Here is a 16,203-nt window from a genome sequence, read left to right as displayed (position 1 = left end):
TACAGACATGAAAAATGAATGATCCAGTGAAGAAATGGGCAGAAGACCTGAATGGACACTTCTCCAAAGAGGACATCCAGATGGCCTACAGGCACATGAAACGATGCTCAGCATCACTCATCATAAGGGAAATACAATCAAAACCACACTGAGATACCACCTCACACCAGTCAGAGTCGCTAAAATGAACAAATCAAGAGAATATAGATGCTGGCAGGATGTGGAGAGACGGGCACCCTCCTACACTGTTGGTAGGAATGTAAACTGGTGCAGCCGCTCTGGAAAACAGTGTGGAGGCTCCTCAAAAAACTATCAGTAGAACTCCCCTATGACCCAGCAATAGCACTGCTAGGGATTTACCCAAAGGATACAGAAGTGCTGTTGCATAGGAGCACATGTACCCCAATGTTCATAGCAGCACTGTCAACAATAGCCAAATCATGGAAAGAGCCTAAATGTCCATCAGCTGATGAATGGATCAAGAAGATGTGGTATATATATACAATGGAGTACTATATGGCAATGAGGAAGAATGAAATATGGCTATTTGTAGCAAAGTGGATAGACCTCGAGGGTATCATGCTAAGCGAAATAAATCAGGCAGAGAAGGACAGATACCATATATTCGCACTCATAGGTCTAGCAGGAGAAACCTAACAGAGGACCATAGGGAGAGGAAGGGGGAAGAGAGCTGGGGAGAGTGAGGGACACAAATCATGAGACTATTGAATACTGAAAACGAACCATAGACTGAAGGGGGAGGGGGAGGCAGGAAAGGGGGTGATGTCATGATGGGGGGCACTTGTGGGGAGAAGCACTGGGTGTTACATGGAAACCAATTTGAAAATAAACTATTAGAAAAATAAAATAAAACTTGGCAAACCAAAAAAAAAGAAAGAAAGAAAGAAAAAGATGTGGTGCATGTGTGTGTGTATACACATACACAATGGAATATTACTATGCCATAAAAAATGACACCTTGCCATTTGCAATAACGTGGATGGAGAGGATTATGCTTACCTAGAGAGGATACTGCTAAATGAAATGAATCAGATAAAGACAAATACCATGTGATTACCCTTATATGTAGAATTTTAAAAATAAAACAAATGAACATAAGAGGGGAAAAAAAGAGAGGCAAACAAAGAAACAGACTCTTAACTAGAGGAAACAAACTGATGGTTACTGGAGGCAAGATGGGAGGGGGAGGCATGGGTTAAATAAACAATGGGTATTAAAGAGAGCACTTGTAATGAGCACAAATGATGTATGTAAGTGATAAGTCACTAAATTCTACACCTGAAACTAGTATTACACTGTATGTTAACTAGTAGGAATTTAAATAAAAACTTAGAAAAAATACATCTTGTGGGGCGCCTGGGTGGCTTAGTCAGTTAAGCCTCCGACTTCGGCTCAGTTCAGATCTCACGTTCGTGGGTTCGAGCCCCGCTCTGTGCTGACAGCTAGCTCAGAGCCTGGAGCCTGCTTCAGATTCTGTGTCTCCTTCTCTCTCTGCCCCTCCCCCCCCCTCATGCTCTCTCTCTCTCTCTGTATCAAAAATAAATAAAACATTAAAAAAATAAATTTAAAAAAAAGAAAAAATACATCTTGGAAATATTTCTATAAAGTGCTTAACATTCTTTATAATAGCTATGTAGTACCCCATTGCCTTGGATATACCATAAACTCTCCCAACAGACAATTATTTAAACTCTATTATTTTGCTTTTACAAAAAAAATGCTATGACTGAAAAATTTTGTTCATATATGTCATTCTACATGTATGCAGGTATGATAAATTCAAAGAGAAACCTCTGAATGTATATATACCTTTGTCAAAAGGTATAGATACATTTGAAATATAATCAAATTGCCCTCCACAGGGATTGTAACAATTCATACTCCTATCAACAAAATATGAGAGTACATATTTTCCCATGCCTTTCCAAGAGAATACATTATCACTTGGATTTCTGCCAATCAGGTAAATGACAAATAGTATCTCAGCGAAATTTTAGTTGGCATTTTTTATTTTTTTTAATTTTTTAATGTTTTTTATTTATTTTTGAGAGACAGAAAGAGAAAGCATGAGCAGGGGAGGGTTAAAGAGAGAGGGAGATACAGAATCTGAAGCAAGCTCCAGGCTCTGAACTAGCTGTCAGCATAGGGCCCAACACAGGGCTCAAACACATGAACCATGAGATCATGACCTGAGCCAATGCCGGACGCTCAACTGACTTAGCCACCCAGGCACCCCAGTTGTTGGCATTTTTTAAAATTATGAGCAAGGCACAGCATCTTTCACACAATTTAAGAGCCACTTGCATTTCCTTTTTTATGAACTATCTTATTTTTTTCCACTTTTCTATTGAAAATTCCCTTTTCCTACAGGCAACATAATAGCAATAAATTTATATCATTTAGTATTCACTCTAAATGTCAACAGACTAAACGCTTCAATCAAAAGACAGGGTAACAGAATGGATAAGAAACAAGATCCATCTATATGCTATTTACAAGAAACCCACTTTACACCTAAAGACACCCTCAGATTGAGCCTAAAAGAATGGAGAACCATCTATCATGCTAATGGCCAACAAAAGAAAGCTGGAGTATCCATACTTATATCAAACAATCTAGATTTTTAAAATGACTTGTAACGAGAGAAGCAAAATGGCATTATATCATAATTAAGGGTTCTATCCACTAAGAAGACATAACTGCAATCATTAGCTCCAAATGTGGAAAATCCAAATACATAAATCAATTAATCACAAACATAAAGAAACTCATTGATAATAATACCATAATAGTAGAGGACTTCACCACCCCACTTACAGCAATGGACAGATCTTCTAAACAGAAAATCAAAAAGAAAAATGGCTTTGAATGACACACTGTACCAAATGGACTTAATAGATATATTCAGAATATTTCATCATAAAGCAGCAGAATATACATTCTTCTCCAGTGTGCATGGAACATTTTCTAAAATAGATCACATACTGGGATACAAATCAACCCTCAACAAGTACAAAAAGATCAAGATCATACTGTGCATATTTTCAGACCACAACATTATGAACCTTGAAATCAACCACAAGAAAAAATGTGGAAAGATAACAAATATTTGGAGACTAAAGAACATTTTACTAAAGAATGAATGGGCTAACCAAAAAGTTAAAGAGTAAATTAAAAAGTACATGGAAGCCAATGAAAATGATAACACCACAGCCCAAAACCTCTGGGATGCAGCAAAGGCGGTCATTAAGAGGGAAATATATAGATATCCAGGCCTTTCTAAAGAAGGAAGAAAGGTCTCAGATACACAACCTAACCTTACACCTCAAAGAGCTGGAAAGAGAACAGCAAATAAAACCCAAAACCAGCAGAAGACAGGAAATAATAAAGATTAGAGCAGAAATAAATGCTATCGAAACCAAACCAAATCAAACAAAAAACCTACAGATCAATGAAAGTAGGAGCCGGTCCTCTGAAAGTATTAACAAAATTGATAAACTCCTGGCCAGTTTGATCAAAATGAAAAAGTAAAGGACCCAAATAAATAAAATCAAGAATGAAAGAGGAGAGATCACATCCAACACAGCAGAAATAAAAATAATACGAGAATATTATAAGCAATTATATGCCAATAAAATGGGTAATATGGAAGAAATGGACAAATTCCTAGAGATATATAAACTACCAAAACTGAAACAGGAAGAAATAGAGAATTTGAACAAACTAATGACCAGTAAAGAAATTGAATTACTAATCAAAAACCTCCCCCAAAAAACAAGAGTCCAGGGCCAGATGGCTTTCCAGGGGAATTCTACCAAACATTTAAAAAGTTAACTCCTATTCTTTTGAAGTTGTTCCAAAAAATAAAAATGGAAGGAAAACTTCCAAACTCATTATAAGAAGCCAACATTATCTTAATCCCAAAACCAGAAAAAGACCCCACTAAAAAGGAGAACGATAGACCAATTTCGCTGATGAACATGGGTGCAAAGTTTTTCAATAAGATACTAGCCAACCAGATCCAACAATACATTAAAAGAATTATTTACCATGACAAAGCCGGATTTATACCTGGGATATATGGCTGGTTCAATATCCACAAGACAATCAATATGATATGTCACATCAATAAGAGAAAGGACAAGAACAACATGATCCTCTCAATAGAGGCAGAGAAAGCATTTGACAAAATACAGCATCCTTTCCTAATAAAAACCCTCAAGAAAGTAGGGATAGAAGGATCATACCTCAAGATCATTAAAGCCGTGTACGAAATACCTAACATTGTCAATGGGGAAAAAATAAGAGCTTTCCCCCTAAGGCCAGGAACATAACCTTTCTTTCTTATGAAAGAAACTGAAGAAGACACACACACACACACAAAGAAAAAATATTCCATGCTTCTGGATTGGAAGAACAAACATTGTTAAAACGTCAATACTACCTAAAGCAATCTACATATTCAGTGCAATCCCTATCAAAATAATCAGCATTTTTCACAGAGCTAGAACAAACAATGCTAAAATTTGTATGGAACCAGAAAAGACCCCAAAGAGCCAAAGCAATCTTGAAAAAGAAAACCAAAGCTGGAGGCATCACAATCCTGGACTTCAAGCTGTATTATAAAATCGTAATCATCCCAAGACAGTATGGTGCTGGCACAAAAAACAGACACTCAGATCAATGGAACAGAATAGAGAATCCAGAAATGGACCCCCAAACAAATGGCCAACTACTAATCTTTGACAAAGCAGGAAAGAATATCCAATGGAATGAAGACAGTCTTTTAAGCAAACGGTGCTGGGAAAACTGGAGAGTGACATGCAGAAAAATGAACCTGGACCATTTTCTTACATCATACACAAAAATAAACTCAAAATGGATGAAAGACCTAAACATAAGACAGGAAGTCATCAAAATCCTAGAGAAGAAAGTAGTCAAAAACCTCTTTGACCTTGAACTTTGGGGACCTCATCAAGCTAATAAGCGTCTGCACAGTGAAGGAAACAATCAGGAAAACTAAAAGGAAGCAGATGGAATGGGAGAGGATGTTGGTAAATGACAGGTAAAGGATTAGTATCTAAAAAATATAAAGAACTTCTCAAATTCAACACCCAAAAAACAAATAATCCAGTAAAGAAATGGGCGAAAGACATGAATAGACACTTTTCTAAAAAAGACATCCAGATGGCTAATAGACACATGAAAAATGCTCAACATAATTCAGGAAAATACAAATCAAAATCACAATGAGATACCACCTCACACCTGTCAGAATGGCTAACATTAACAACTCAGGCAACAATAGATGTTGGCGAGGATGCAGAGAAAGAGAATCTCTTTAGCACTGCTGGGGGAATGCAAATTAGTACAGCCACCCTGGAAAACACTATGGAGGTTCCTCAAAAAAAAAAAGAAAGAAAGAAAGAAATAAATAGAAATAGAAATACCCTGTGATCCAGCAATTGCACTACTAGGTATTTATCCAAGGCATACAGGTGTGTGGTTTCAGAGGAGCACATGTACCCCAATGTTATTAGCAGTGCTATTGACAATGGCCAAAGTATGGAAAAAGCCCAAATGTCCATATGCAGATTAATGGATAAAGAAGATGTGGTATGTATATGTATATACACATACATACATACCTATACACACACAATCGAGTACTACTTGGCAATCAAAAAGAATGAAAGCTTGCCATTTGCAACTATGTGCATGGAACTAGGGGGTATTATGCTAAGTGAAATTAGTCAGAGAAAGACAAATATCATGTGACCTCACTTATATGAGGACTTTAAAATACAAAACAGATGAACATAAGGAAAGGGGAGGAAAAATAATATAAAAACAGGGAGAGGGACAAACATAAGAGACTCTTAAATATAGAGAACAAGCAATTACTTGAGGGGTTTGGTGAGGAGGAATGGGCTAAATGAACAAGGGGCTGAAATCATTGGTGGACTCTATGCTAACTAACTTGGATATAAATTTAAAAATAAATTTAAAAATGAATTTTAAAAATTCCTATTTTATTTTTATTATAATTTTCTTTTACTTTTAACTTCACAAGCTTTTTAAATATTAGAAGACTAGTCTTTTGTCTGCTTTAATCTGCAAATATTTTTTCTTCCCTGTTAATGTTGCCGTTTCTTTTTGCTTTGCTTTTATTTTTGTTAACTTGGGGGATTTTTGCTTCTGTCGACTGACATGCATTTTTAGACACCAAATCTATAATTTTTATACCTTATGGTTGGAAAGTTTTAATTCCAAAGTTTTAAAGGAATTCTCCCATGTTTTCTTATAGTTTTTTTTTTCCTTCTTTACACTAAATATTTTTTCAATTGGCATTTATCCTGGTGTTTGATATCTTAACTAGAAGTATAATCTATAACATGCAATCTTAAATTATCCCAACTCTAAAGTTAAAACAATACTGTTCTAATGTTGCATATACTTGCTATTGGTTCAGCTTCTATTCTGGTGTATTTCTACAATCTGTGGTCTTTATATGGCATATAGACCAAAAAAACCCCACCTCTTTTCTTATCCTCTTATAATTGGGGTATGGATTTAGAGGGTAGGAGGTAGTGCTACTCTGGAAACAAAACTCTTCCAATTATCCTTTCAGGTGTTTTTAAGTCTAGCAGGAATTAAAACATACATTTTGTCACATCAAAGACTGGGAGGCTAAAGACATAACTGCAACATTTTTAAATGCTCCCAATATCCACCTCTGTGTTTCTATCAAGCTACTTGTAAAGAGTTCACCTTTGTCACTGAGCAGGCTAAACCCTTTTCAAGACCATGTGCCTCACTAGGTTATGGGCTAAACCTGACTTTTATATGAAGGTCCTGTCCAGTTATAATTCACATATGCTTTTTTTCTCTAAATGGCTACCCAGTTCTCCCAACACACCTAACTACAAATCAAGAAATGAGTAAGAATGTAGAATTTCTATGTGATACTATCAACTATGTTTACTAAATTTCATTTATAGAATACTACAACTAACAACAAAAGAACACATATGTTTCAAGTACACACTAAATCATAATGATGGACCATATGTTGGGCAGTAAAACCAAAATAGATTTCAAAAGATTGAAATGTTAGAAGTAAATTAGCTGATAACAGTAGAATTAACTAGAAATCAATATTAAAATATCTACAGAAGACCTGAATACCTGAAAAATTCATTAAATACAGCCTAACATTTGGGTAAAAGAGGAAATCACATGGAAAGCAAACAATTTTTCGACTGATTGATAATAAAATCACAGCCTATCAAAATGTCTGGGAAACAGCTCATTCAAGGGTTTGGAAAATTTTATATAGCTTAATACTTTCATTAGAAAAAACAAAGGGTTAATAGTAATGATACAGATTTTCATAGAAATGAACTAGAAAAAGAGGGGGGGAACGCCATAAGCACATAGAAAGAAGAAAATAATAAAGATAAAGCAAAAATCAATAAAATAAATAAGAGACAAACAGAAAAAAAGCCAAATCTGGTTCTTTAAAAAGACATAAGAAACTGATAAACTTCAAACAAGACTGCTGCGGGGGGGGGGAGTGAGATTTAAAGAACACAAAATGCAAATATCAGGAATAGAAAAGGTGACAGCACTAACGAACCTATAGAGATTAAAACTACAATAACGGAATATTAGGAGCAACTTTATATCAATAAACTGAATAATTCTGATGAAATAGAAAAATTTCCTGAAAAACAAAACTTACTAACACTGACAAATGATCAAACGGAAAATCTGAATAAACCTAATTGTTCTCAAAAATCTACACACATTAACTCTATCCAATATATTTTTTCCAAACATTTATGGAAGAAATAGCACCAGTCTTATAGTAACAAGAAGGAACACTTTCCAACTTGTGTTATGAAGCTAGCATAAAACTAATCTAAAACCTACCAATGAGGGGTGTCTGGGTGGCTCAGTTAAGCATCTTCTGATTTTGGCTCAGGTCATGAGGTCCAGTCCTGAGTCCAGCTCTGTACTGACAGCATGGAGCCTGCTTAGAATTCTCTCTCTCTCCCTCTCTCTGCCTCTGACACCCTCCCTCCCTCTCTCTCAAAATAAATAAATAAACATTTTTTAAATAAAAAATAAAACCTGCCAATGATATTAAAAGAAAATTATAGGGTGCCTGGGTGGCTCAATCAGTTAAGCATCTAACTCTTAATTTTTGGTTCAGGTCATGATCTCACAATTGTAAGATCAAGCCCCACATCGGGCTCTCATGTTCTCTCTCTCTCTCTCTCTCTGTCTCTCTCTCTCTCTCTCTCCCTCTCCCTTTCCCTCTCCCTCTCCCCTCTCCCCTCTCGCCTCTCCCTCTCCCCTCTCCCCTCTCCCCTCTGTTCACACACACGTGGGTGCTCTTTCTCTCACTCTTTTCTTCTTAAAAAAAAATTATTACAAATTTGTATGGAAATACAAAAGATCCTGAATAACCAGAGCAATCTTAAGAAAGAACAAAGCTGGAGGTATCATAACCCCACGTCCCAAACTATACTACAAAACTATAGTAATCAAAATAGTATGGTATTGGGGTGCCTGGGTGACTCAGTCAGTCAAGCCTCTGACTTCGGCTCAGGTCATGATCTCACAATTCATGAATTCAAGCCCCGCATCAGCCTCCCTGCTGTCAGCACAGAGCCTGCTTTCAGATCCTATGTCCCCTTCTCTATCTGACCCTCTCTCATTCATGCTCTCTCTCTTAAAAATAAACATTTTCAGGAGCGCCTGGGTGGCCTAGTCGGTTAAGCCTCCAACTTCAACTCAGGTCAGATCTCACATTCGTGGGTTCGAGCCCCGCGTCAGGCTCTGTGCTGACAGCTAGCTCAGAGCCTGGAGCCTGCTTCCGGTTCTGTGTCTCCTTCTCTCGCTGCCCCTCTCCCTCTCATGCTTTCTCTCTGTATCAAAAATAAATAAAAAACATTTTTTCTAATTTAAAAAACATTTTTTAAAAAATACAGTATGATATTGGTTCATAAAAAAGACACATACATCGATGAATAATGTCCAGAAATAAACCCATGCTTGTATATAAAATAGTCTACAAAAACTAAGCAAAAATATATGATAAGAAAAAGAGAGTCTTGTTAATAAATGGTGCTGTGAAAACTGGACAGCTACATGCAAAAGAATGAAACCATACCACCTTTAATAGTAAACTCAAATGGTTTAAAGATCCAAATATAATACCTAAAACCATAAACTCTTAAGGAAAAACACAAGCAGTAAAGTAAGACATCAGCCTTAGCCATATTTTTCTGGATCTGACTCCACAGGCAAGGGAAACAAAAGCAAAAGTAAACTATTGGGAGTACATCAAACTAAAAAGATTTTACAAAACAAAGGAAACTGTCAACAAAACAAAAAAGCATCCTACTTAATGGGAGAAGATATTTGCAAATGACATATCTGACAGGGGGTTAATATTCAAAATATGTAAAGAAGTCCTACAACTCAACACCAAAAACCCACAATTATCTGATTTAAAAATGAGCAGAGGACCTGAAGAGATATTTTTCTGAAAAAGACATACAGTGACATGAAAAGATGCTAGACATCACCAATTATCAAGGAAATCAAATAAAAACCACAATGAGATATCACCTCATGCCAGTCAGAATGGTTAGTATCAAAAAGACATAAAGTAAGTGTTGGCAAGGAGGTAGAAAAAAGCAAACCCTCGTGTATTATTAGTGGGAATGTACGTTGGTGCATCCACTAAGAAAAACAACATACAGTTTCCTCAAAACATTAAAAATAGAAATATCCATAATTTCATAATCCATATAATCCAATAATTTCACTTCCATATTTACCCCCTCAAAAACACTAATTCACAAAGATATATGCACTTCTATGTTTATTTCAGCATAATTTACAATAACCAAGGTATGGAAACAACCTAGGTATCCATTAATAGATGACTGGATAGGATGATGTAGAATATATTCACAATGGAATATTTTTTTAATGTTTATTCATTTGAGAGACAGAGAGCGAGAGAGAGCAAGCATGTGTGCAGAAGCAGGGGAGGGGCAGAGAGGGAAAGAGAGAATCCCACGTAGGCTCCATGCTGTCAGCACAGAGTCCAGCACAGGACTTGATGTCATGAACCATGAGACCTAAGCCAAAATAAGACTCAGATATTTAACCGACTGAACCACCCAGGCATGCCCACAATGGAGTATTACTCAGTCATACAAAGAATGAGGTCTTGCCATTTGCAAAAACATGGATGGACCTTGAAGGCATTATGCTAAGTGAAATAAGTCAGACAGAGAAAGACAGATATATGATTTCACATATCTGTGGAATTAAAAATCAAAACAAGACAAACAAACACAAACAGACTCATAAATACAGACTGGTGGTTACCAGAAGCAGGGAGTGGGAAGATAGGCAAAATAAGTGAAGGGGAGTAAGAGGTACAAATCTCCAGTTATAAAATAAATGAGGATAAAAAGTACAGCATAGGAAAAGCAATCAATAATATGATTATAATAACTTTGTGTGGTGACAGATTATAACCACACTTATCCTGCTGAGCATTTTGTAACATATATAATAACTGAATTACTATGTTGTACACCTGAAACTAAGATGTCAATTATACTTCAGTTTTTTAAAATTCATTTAGAAAATAAAAACCAACTATACTTTTATATATCAGCATTAAAAAATTGGGAATTATAATTAAAAATAAATAGCATTTATAATAGAACCCAAAAACTGAAATACTTAGGGATAACTATAACAAAACATATTTAAGACCTATCCTGGCTCAGACTGTTGAGCGTTGGACTCTTGATTTCCACTCAGGTCATGATCTCATGGTTCATGAGATCAAGCCCCACGTCAGGCTCTGTGCTGACTGTGTGGAACCTGCTTAGGATTCTCTCTTTCCTTCTCTCTCTGCTCTTCCACCTCTTGTACATACTCTTTCTCCCTCCCTCAAAATAAAAAAATAAACTTAAAAAAAGACCTATACATGAAAATCTACAAAACATTGCTTAAGGAAAATTTTAAAAATGTCAATAAATGGACAGAGAAACTTTGTTCATGGATTAGAAGATTCAATGACTCAAAACTGTTAATATGTCATTTATATCTGTATACTTAAAATATGTGTATTTTATCATCTGTAAAATTATAGATTAATAAGCTGATTTGTTAAGAAAAAAACTGATCAGTATTTCTATTGTTGACACAGACGTTCCTTGAGCAGAGCTGTACACCAGTTACACATAATGAAGTAAAACAAGGGAACCTCAAGCTAAGAATTGAAATGTAGATCCCATCTGATGGAACTTCTAGGCATCTCCTAAGAATAAACACAAAGCCTCTAAAGAGGACTCGGTGAAGGCTCCACAAATAATTTTTTTAAGAGCAATGACCAGAATATGATCATTGTCACCGGGTGTACAGAAAAAAAAAAGGCAATATGCGTACTCAATAGCAGAAGCAGAGCCAGTTGAAACAAACCTGAAAAGCCTTCAGACACTGCAATTACAAATGAAACAACTATAATTACTATGTTTAAAGATAAAAATGTGAAGTTTGAAAATACTGCAGTGAACAGGAAATCATAAAAAGTGACATAGCAGACTTGAAAAGAACCAAATAGAGTTTCTAAAAATAAAAATTATAGTCAAAATTTAAAACTCAGTGGTTGGATGTAATAACATTTTACTCACAGCAAAAGGAAGTACTAGTAAAATTTTTAGAAATGAGTTATGCAAAAAATTCACAGAATGTACCACAGAGAGTCAAAAAATAAAAACTTAAAACATCGAACATGTATCATGTTAGATAGTATAAGGTCTAATTTATATTTTCTTAGAGTCCCAGAAGGAAATGTAATAAAACATTAGAAAAGATACTGGCTGAGAATTGTGCAGAACTAATGGAGGATAATAATCCACAGAAGAATACCAGCAAATCTCAAGCAAGAAAAAGAAAAAGAAATCTACACCTAGATATATCATAAATTGTAGAAACACAAAGATATAAAGAAAACTCATAAGAGCAGGGGGAGATGGGGGAAGATAAAATACTTTAAAAAAAAACAGCAGTAAGACTGGCATTTAATTTCTGAATAGCAACAATAGAAACCAAGAAAATATAATATGCAGAGACAAAATAACTCACTAGAAATCTAGAGCCACTGAAATATCTCTCCAGATAGATAGCTATTAAAATAGCCCAAATTCAAAATCTAACTGTAACAAAACAATTAAAACTATTGCCTTAACATCTATCTTTAATTTTTCTCTTTACTGATAACATATATATTACTTTTAACAGAATTAAGTTCCTCAATAATGAAAAGGTCAGATGAAATTAGACATATGAAAAAATCACAGAATTCTCAGGACCTATTTAGATCCTAATTTCCTTAACCATAAAATAAGGTTTTAAGCAAGATGATTCTTAAGGGTTCTTTTAGTTCTGTAAATGGCTATGCATTATATCAGTAAAAATTTCATTTAGTTAAATCGATGGCATAAGTAACCTAAAAAATTAAGTGCTCTATCAGAGCTGCAAGTGATAATCTATATGTACATAATCAGGCTTGGAATATAAAATAGAAGATAAAAGATTCACAAGCCACAGAGTCATTTCCCACCTATAATAAGTGAATACGTATCAGAAAAAGTAACTTAATTAGGTAAATTAAAACATCCTATTAATGAACTTGGAAAATTCTAACAGTATAGCAATGACTCACATAAGCACTGATAGTAAGGAGCAAGTAACCTTTGTGCTACATGCAAACAGGGGATGTTTGTACATTTGACTACCCAAACACAGAAAGGTAGTTTCTATCTTGACAAAAGAAAAATAGAGTTAATGATCAAAAGTGTATGCTCACCTTGTAAAAACTCCTCCTTGCAAGCAATGAAGTAGAAGAAAACAATGCTGACTTTCTTGGCCTGCTTTCTTTAAATCGGCCTTGAACCAAGAATAACTAAAACACTGTACCACAAGTGTTCCAAAGAACATAAAGCTTACTATTAAAATACCAAAAACATTTTGTCCTTCATAGAAAAACCTGACAGATACCCAGATGTCCACAATTAAATCAGTTATATAGATTACAATGCCAAGAACTGACATCATAAAATTCAATTTAGTGTATTTCATTATGAATTACTATAGCTCTTGGTTATCTACTTTTTTATCTCACACACATACACACAAAAGAACAAATATTTGTGTCCATTAGGATAGCAATGAGTTTTAATTGCTACTCCTTGAATATATTCAGAGGAAAGAATAAATATTGTGAGATCAGAACCCTAAAACCAAACTGACTAATTTTAATTTTCTTTTCTAAATCTCCTATCCAGGTCCAATGTTAAAAGTCTTCATTCAATTTTCTGTTTCTCAATGATCTTCGTTACAGATGACAATACCTAAAATGAAACACATATAAAAGATTCTAAAACTCTTGAGAATACTATTAAAAACCCTAGATCATCACTTTTTCAAATGTGTACTTTTTCTAAAAATAATATATTACCACTAAATATAGTTCTTATAATAGCATTGATAAAGTAAAGTCTAAGAAATATTAGCTGAAAACTTCCCATTAGACTACTTACCTTTTTAAAAAAAACTACTAACAAAGATATTTATCATAGGTCAATTTAAGTGTCAAAAAATTAGAAACAATCTAAATGTGTCAATATAAAAAATTGGTAAATAATGGTAGATTCACAAAACACAACATTGCAAAGCTACCATAAAATATTTAGCAAAGGTACAACACCTATGAAAAATTTTAATAGGTTTTTTAAATTTTATCTTAATTCATTAGTTAACACACGGTGTTATATTAGTTTCAAGTGTACAATATAGTGATTCGACTATTCTGTACATCACCCAGTGCTCGTCACCACAAATTCACTTCTTAATCCCCCCACCCACCTCCCCTCTGGTAACAATCAGTTTGTTCTTTATAGTTAACTGTATATGGTTTTGATTCAGCAATTCTAAGAATCAAGCCTAGGGAAATAGTCACAAATGTGCACAAAGATATATGGTCTTTGTCAAACCTGTTTTTATAACAGCAAAAAGTTGAAAACTATCTAATGACAAGAGAACTAGTTCAATAAATTAATGTACATCCAAAGTAAAGAATATACTACACAACTTTTAAAAAGAATGAAGCAACTTTGTATAAATGGCCTTCAGAAGATCTCCTAGATGTGTTAAGTGGAAAAAGCAAGTGCCAGAAGGATAAATATAGCATTCATGGTTGTGAATTATATATGGAATGAAAAAGGAAGTTGGGAGTAGAAAGTAAAAGCAACTTCAATCCTGCAATTAATTATGCTTCATATTGTTAGAGTTTTTTACAACAAACATGTACCCATACATAATGGGTACATGGGTACTCACACAATCTCTTAAACTAAAAATAATAGTAAATGATACATTTAAAGAATTTGAATGACTGGAGAAAATGTTTATGCTACTAATGTTAGCTAACATTTACTTAGCCTTATGTGCCAGGCATTAAGCTAAATCTTATACATAAAACACCCCCATTTAATTCTTACATCAAATTTAGTAGATAGGTACTATAATTATGACCCCTATTATATAAATGTGGGCCGAATACAATCCACAGACAAGATTGATCCGACTTGGCAGTTGTGCCCACATTTCCTGGGGGGGGGGGCGGGGTCTGGGCCCTTTGTACCCGCCAGTGATGCATTGAATATCCCCCCTAGGCTGGGATAAACCTCTTGGTAGATGCACGGGAGTCGAGCCAGAGTCAGTACTGTGGCAGCAAAGAGACTGACCATTACTGCTGCAGGACTGCAGGCTGTTAGAATTTGGCAAGCCATGAACCATAGGCAGCCTAAAGCAAAACAAGTTTTTCAAAGTCTACCACAATCTGCCTCCTGTGGTCGCTATTACAGAGGTGGGTTTGAACCCAAAATGACAAAATGAGAAGCAGCACTAATAGCAGGCATAAGCTAATAATAATAATAATAATAATAATAAATAAAAAATAAATAGAAGGCATAAGCTCTACTGCCAATAAAAGTAAATAGGAGATGCTCATCAATGAATTATGATTTTAAATCACCTAGACAAGAGAGGATCTCCTCATATAGCAGCCAAAATAAATGAAGCCAAAGATTTACTACCAGGTCAAGCTAAAAAAACGAAGTAACTATGCAACGAATATTTTTAATTTCAGAGAGACAAAGAGAGAGAAAGCAGAGGAGAGGGGCAGAGGGATAGAGAGAGGAAATCCCAAGCAGGCTCCACGTTTAGTATGACGCCTGATGAAGGGCCTTGATCCTGGGATTATGACCTAAGCCAAAATCAAGAGTCAGATGTTGGGAGCTATCTGAACTCACCAGTAGAGTGAAAATTCCTGGTGAGGGTATGGCAAGTTTGCATGGTCTTTTGCCCCCAGACAGCTCCCAACATCTACCCTCTTGAAACTTTTCATTTCTACTTGGGCACCAAACCTCAGAGTGCTTTGCTGATTAGCATCAGGAGCAGCCTGTCCCCCTGCCCTGTCCCTGAGGCATGACTGCACCTGTTCAGGGAAAAGATGAGTAAACTATATACACTCTAATGCAACATATAATTTTCCCCTAAACAATTAACTGATAACTGACTACCTTCTGGGCCTGAACGCCTTTGTAAAAGTCATTACTGCAAAGAAATATATCAATCATCTTGGGATTGTGAGAGCAGGCATTGTGTCTCCTGAAAATCTGTTTTTCTGGCAACTTTATCTTAGAGTTATAAACAGCCTAATGACCCTTACTCATAAAAAACTGACCTTTACTAAACAATGCTGTTTGCCTCCTGGTTAAAGGTCGCTTCCCTAAGGCTAAACCTGAGGTTTTGTAAAAAACAAAAACAAAAACAAACCTATGACAACATGAGTGCCTGTAGCTAATTTTTTTATGATAATCATTACTACTAGAATTGTAACTTTTGCAGAACCCAGCTCAGCCTGGCTTGCCTCCCGAGTTCGATTCTGTGGCTCCATGAGTGGGCACCCTTAAAGTCCCCAAATGCCCACAGAGTCTGAGTGGGCCCATCTGTGATTCTGTGGTGAATGGCATAGTCTATGACGGCATCAGAATAGTTTCCGATTGTCAGTCACAA

At 35.5% G+C, this 16,203-nt stretch overlaps 1 protein-coding gene across 3 annotated transcripts in view; it reads right to left on the bottom strand.

The window, feature by feature from the left end:
- The window catches only part of XKR9 (XK related 9), a 59,453-nt gene that overhangs the window by 28,207 nt on the left and 15,043 nt on the right, over positions 1-16,203 (bottom strand). For all 3 annotated transcript variants that reach the window (XM_029924042.1, XM_029924044.1, XM_029924043.1), the window contains one exon: positions 12,932-13,475. In XM_029924042.1, the coding sequence (XP_029779902.1) occupies positions 12,932-13,203 (272 nt within the window). In that variant the 5' untranslated portion in view covers positions 13,204-13,475. The remainder of the gene's footprint in view (positions 1-12,931; positions 13,476-16,203) is intronic.

The sequence above is a fragment of the Suricata suricatta genome, chromosome 15, assembly GCF_006229205.1.
Source record: "Suricata suricatta isolate VVHF042 chromosome 15, meerkat_22Aug2017_6uvM2_HiC, whole genome shotgun sequence".
Taxonomy (NCBI): Eukaryota; Metazoa; Chordata; class Mammalia; order Carnivora; family Herpestidae; genus Suricata; species Suricata suricatta.
This window is presented reverse-complemented; position numbering and strand designations above follow the sequence as displayed.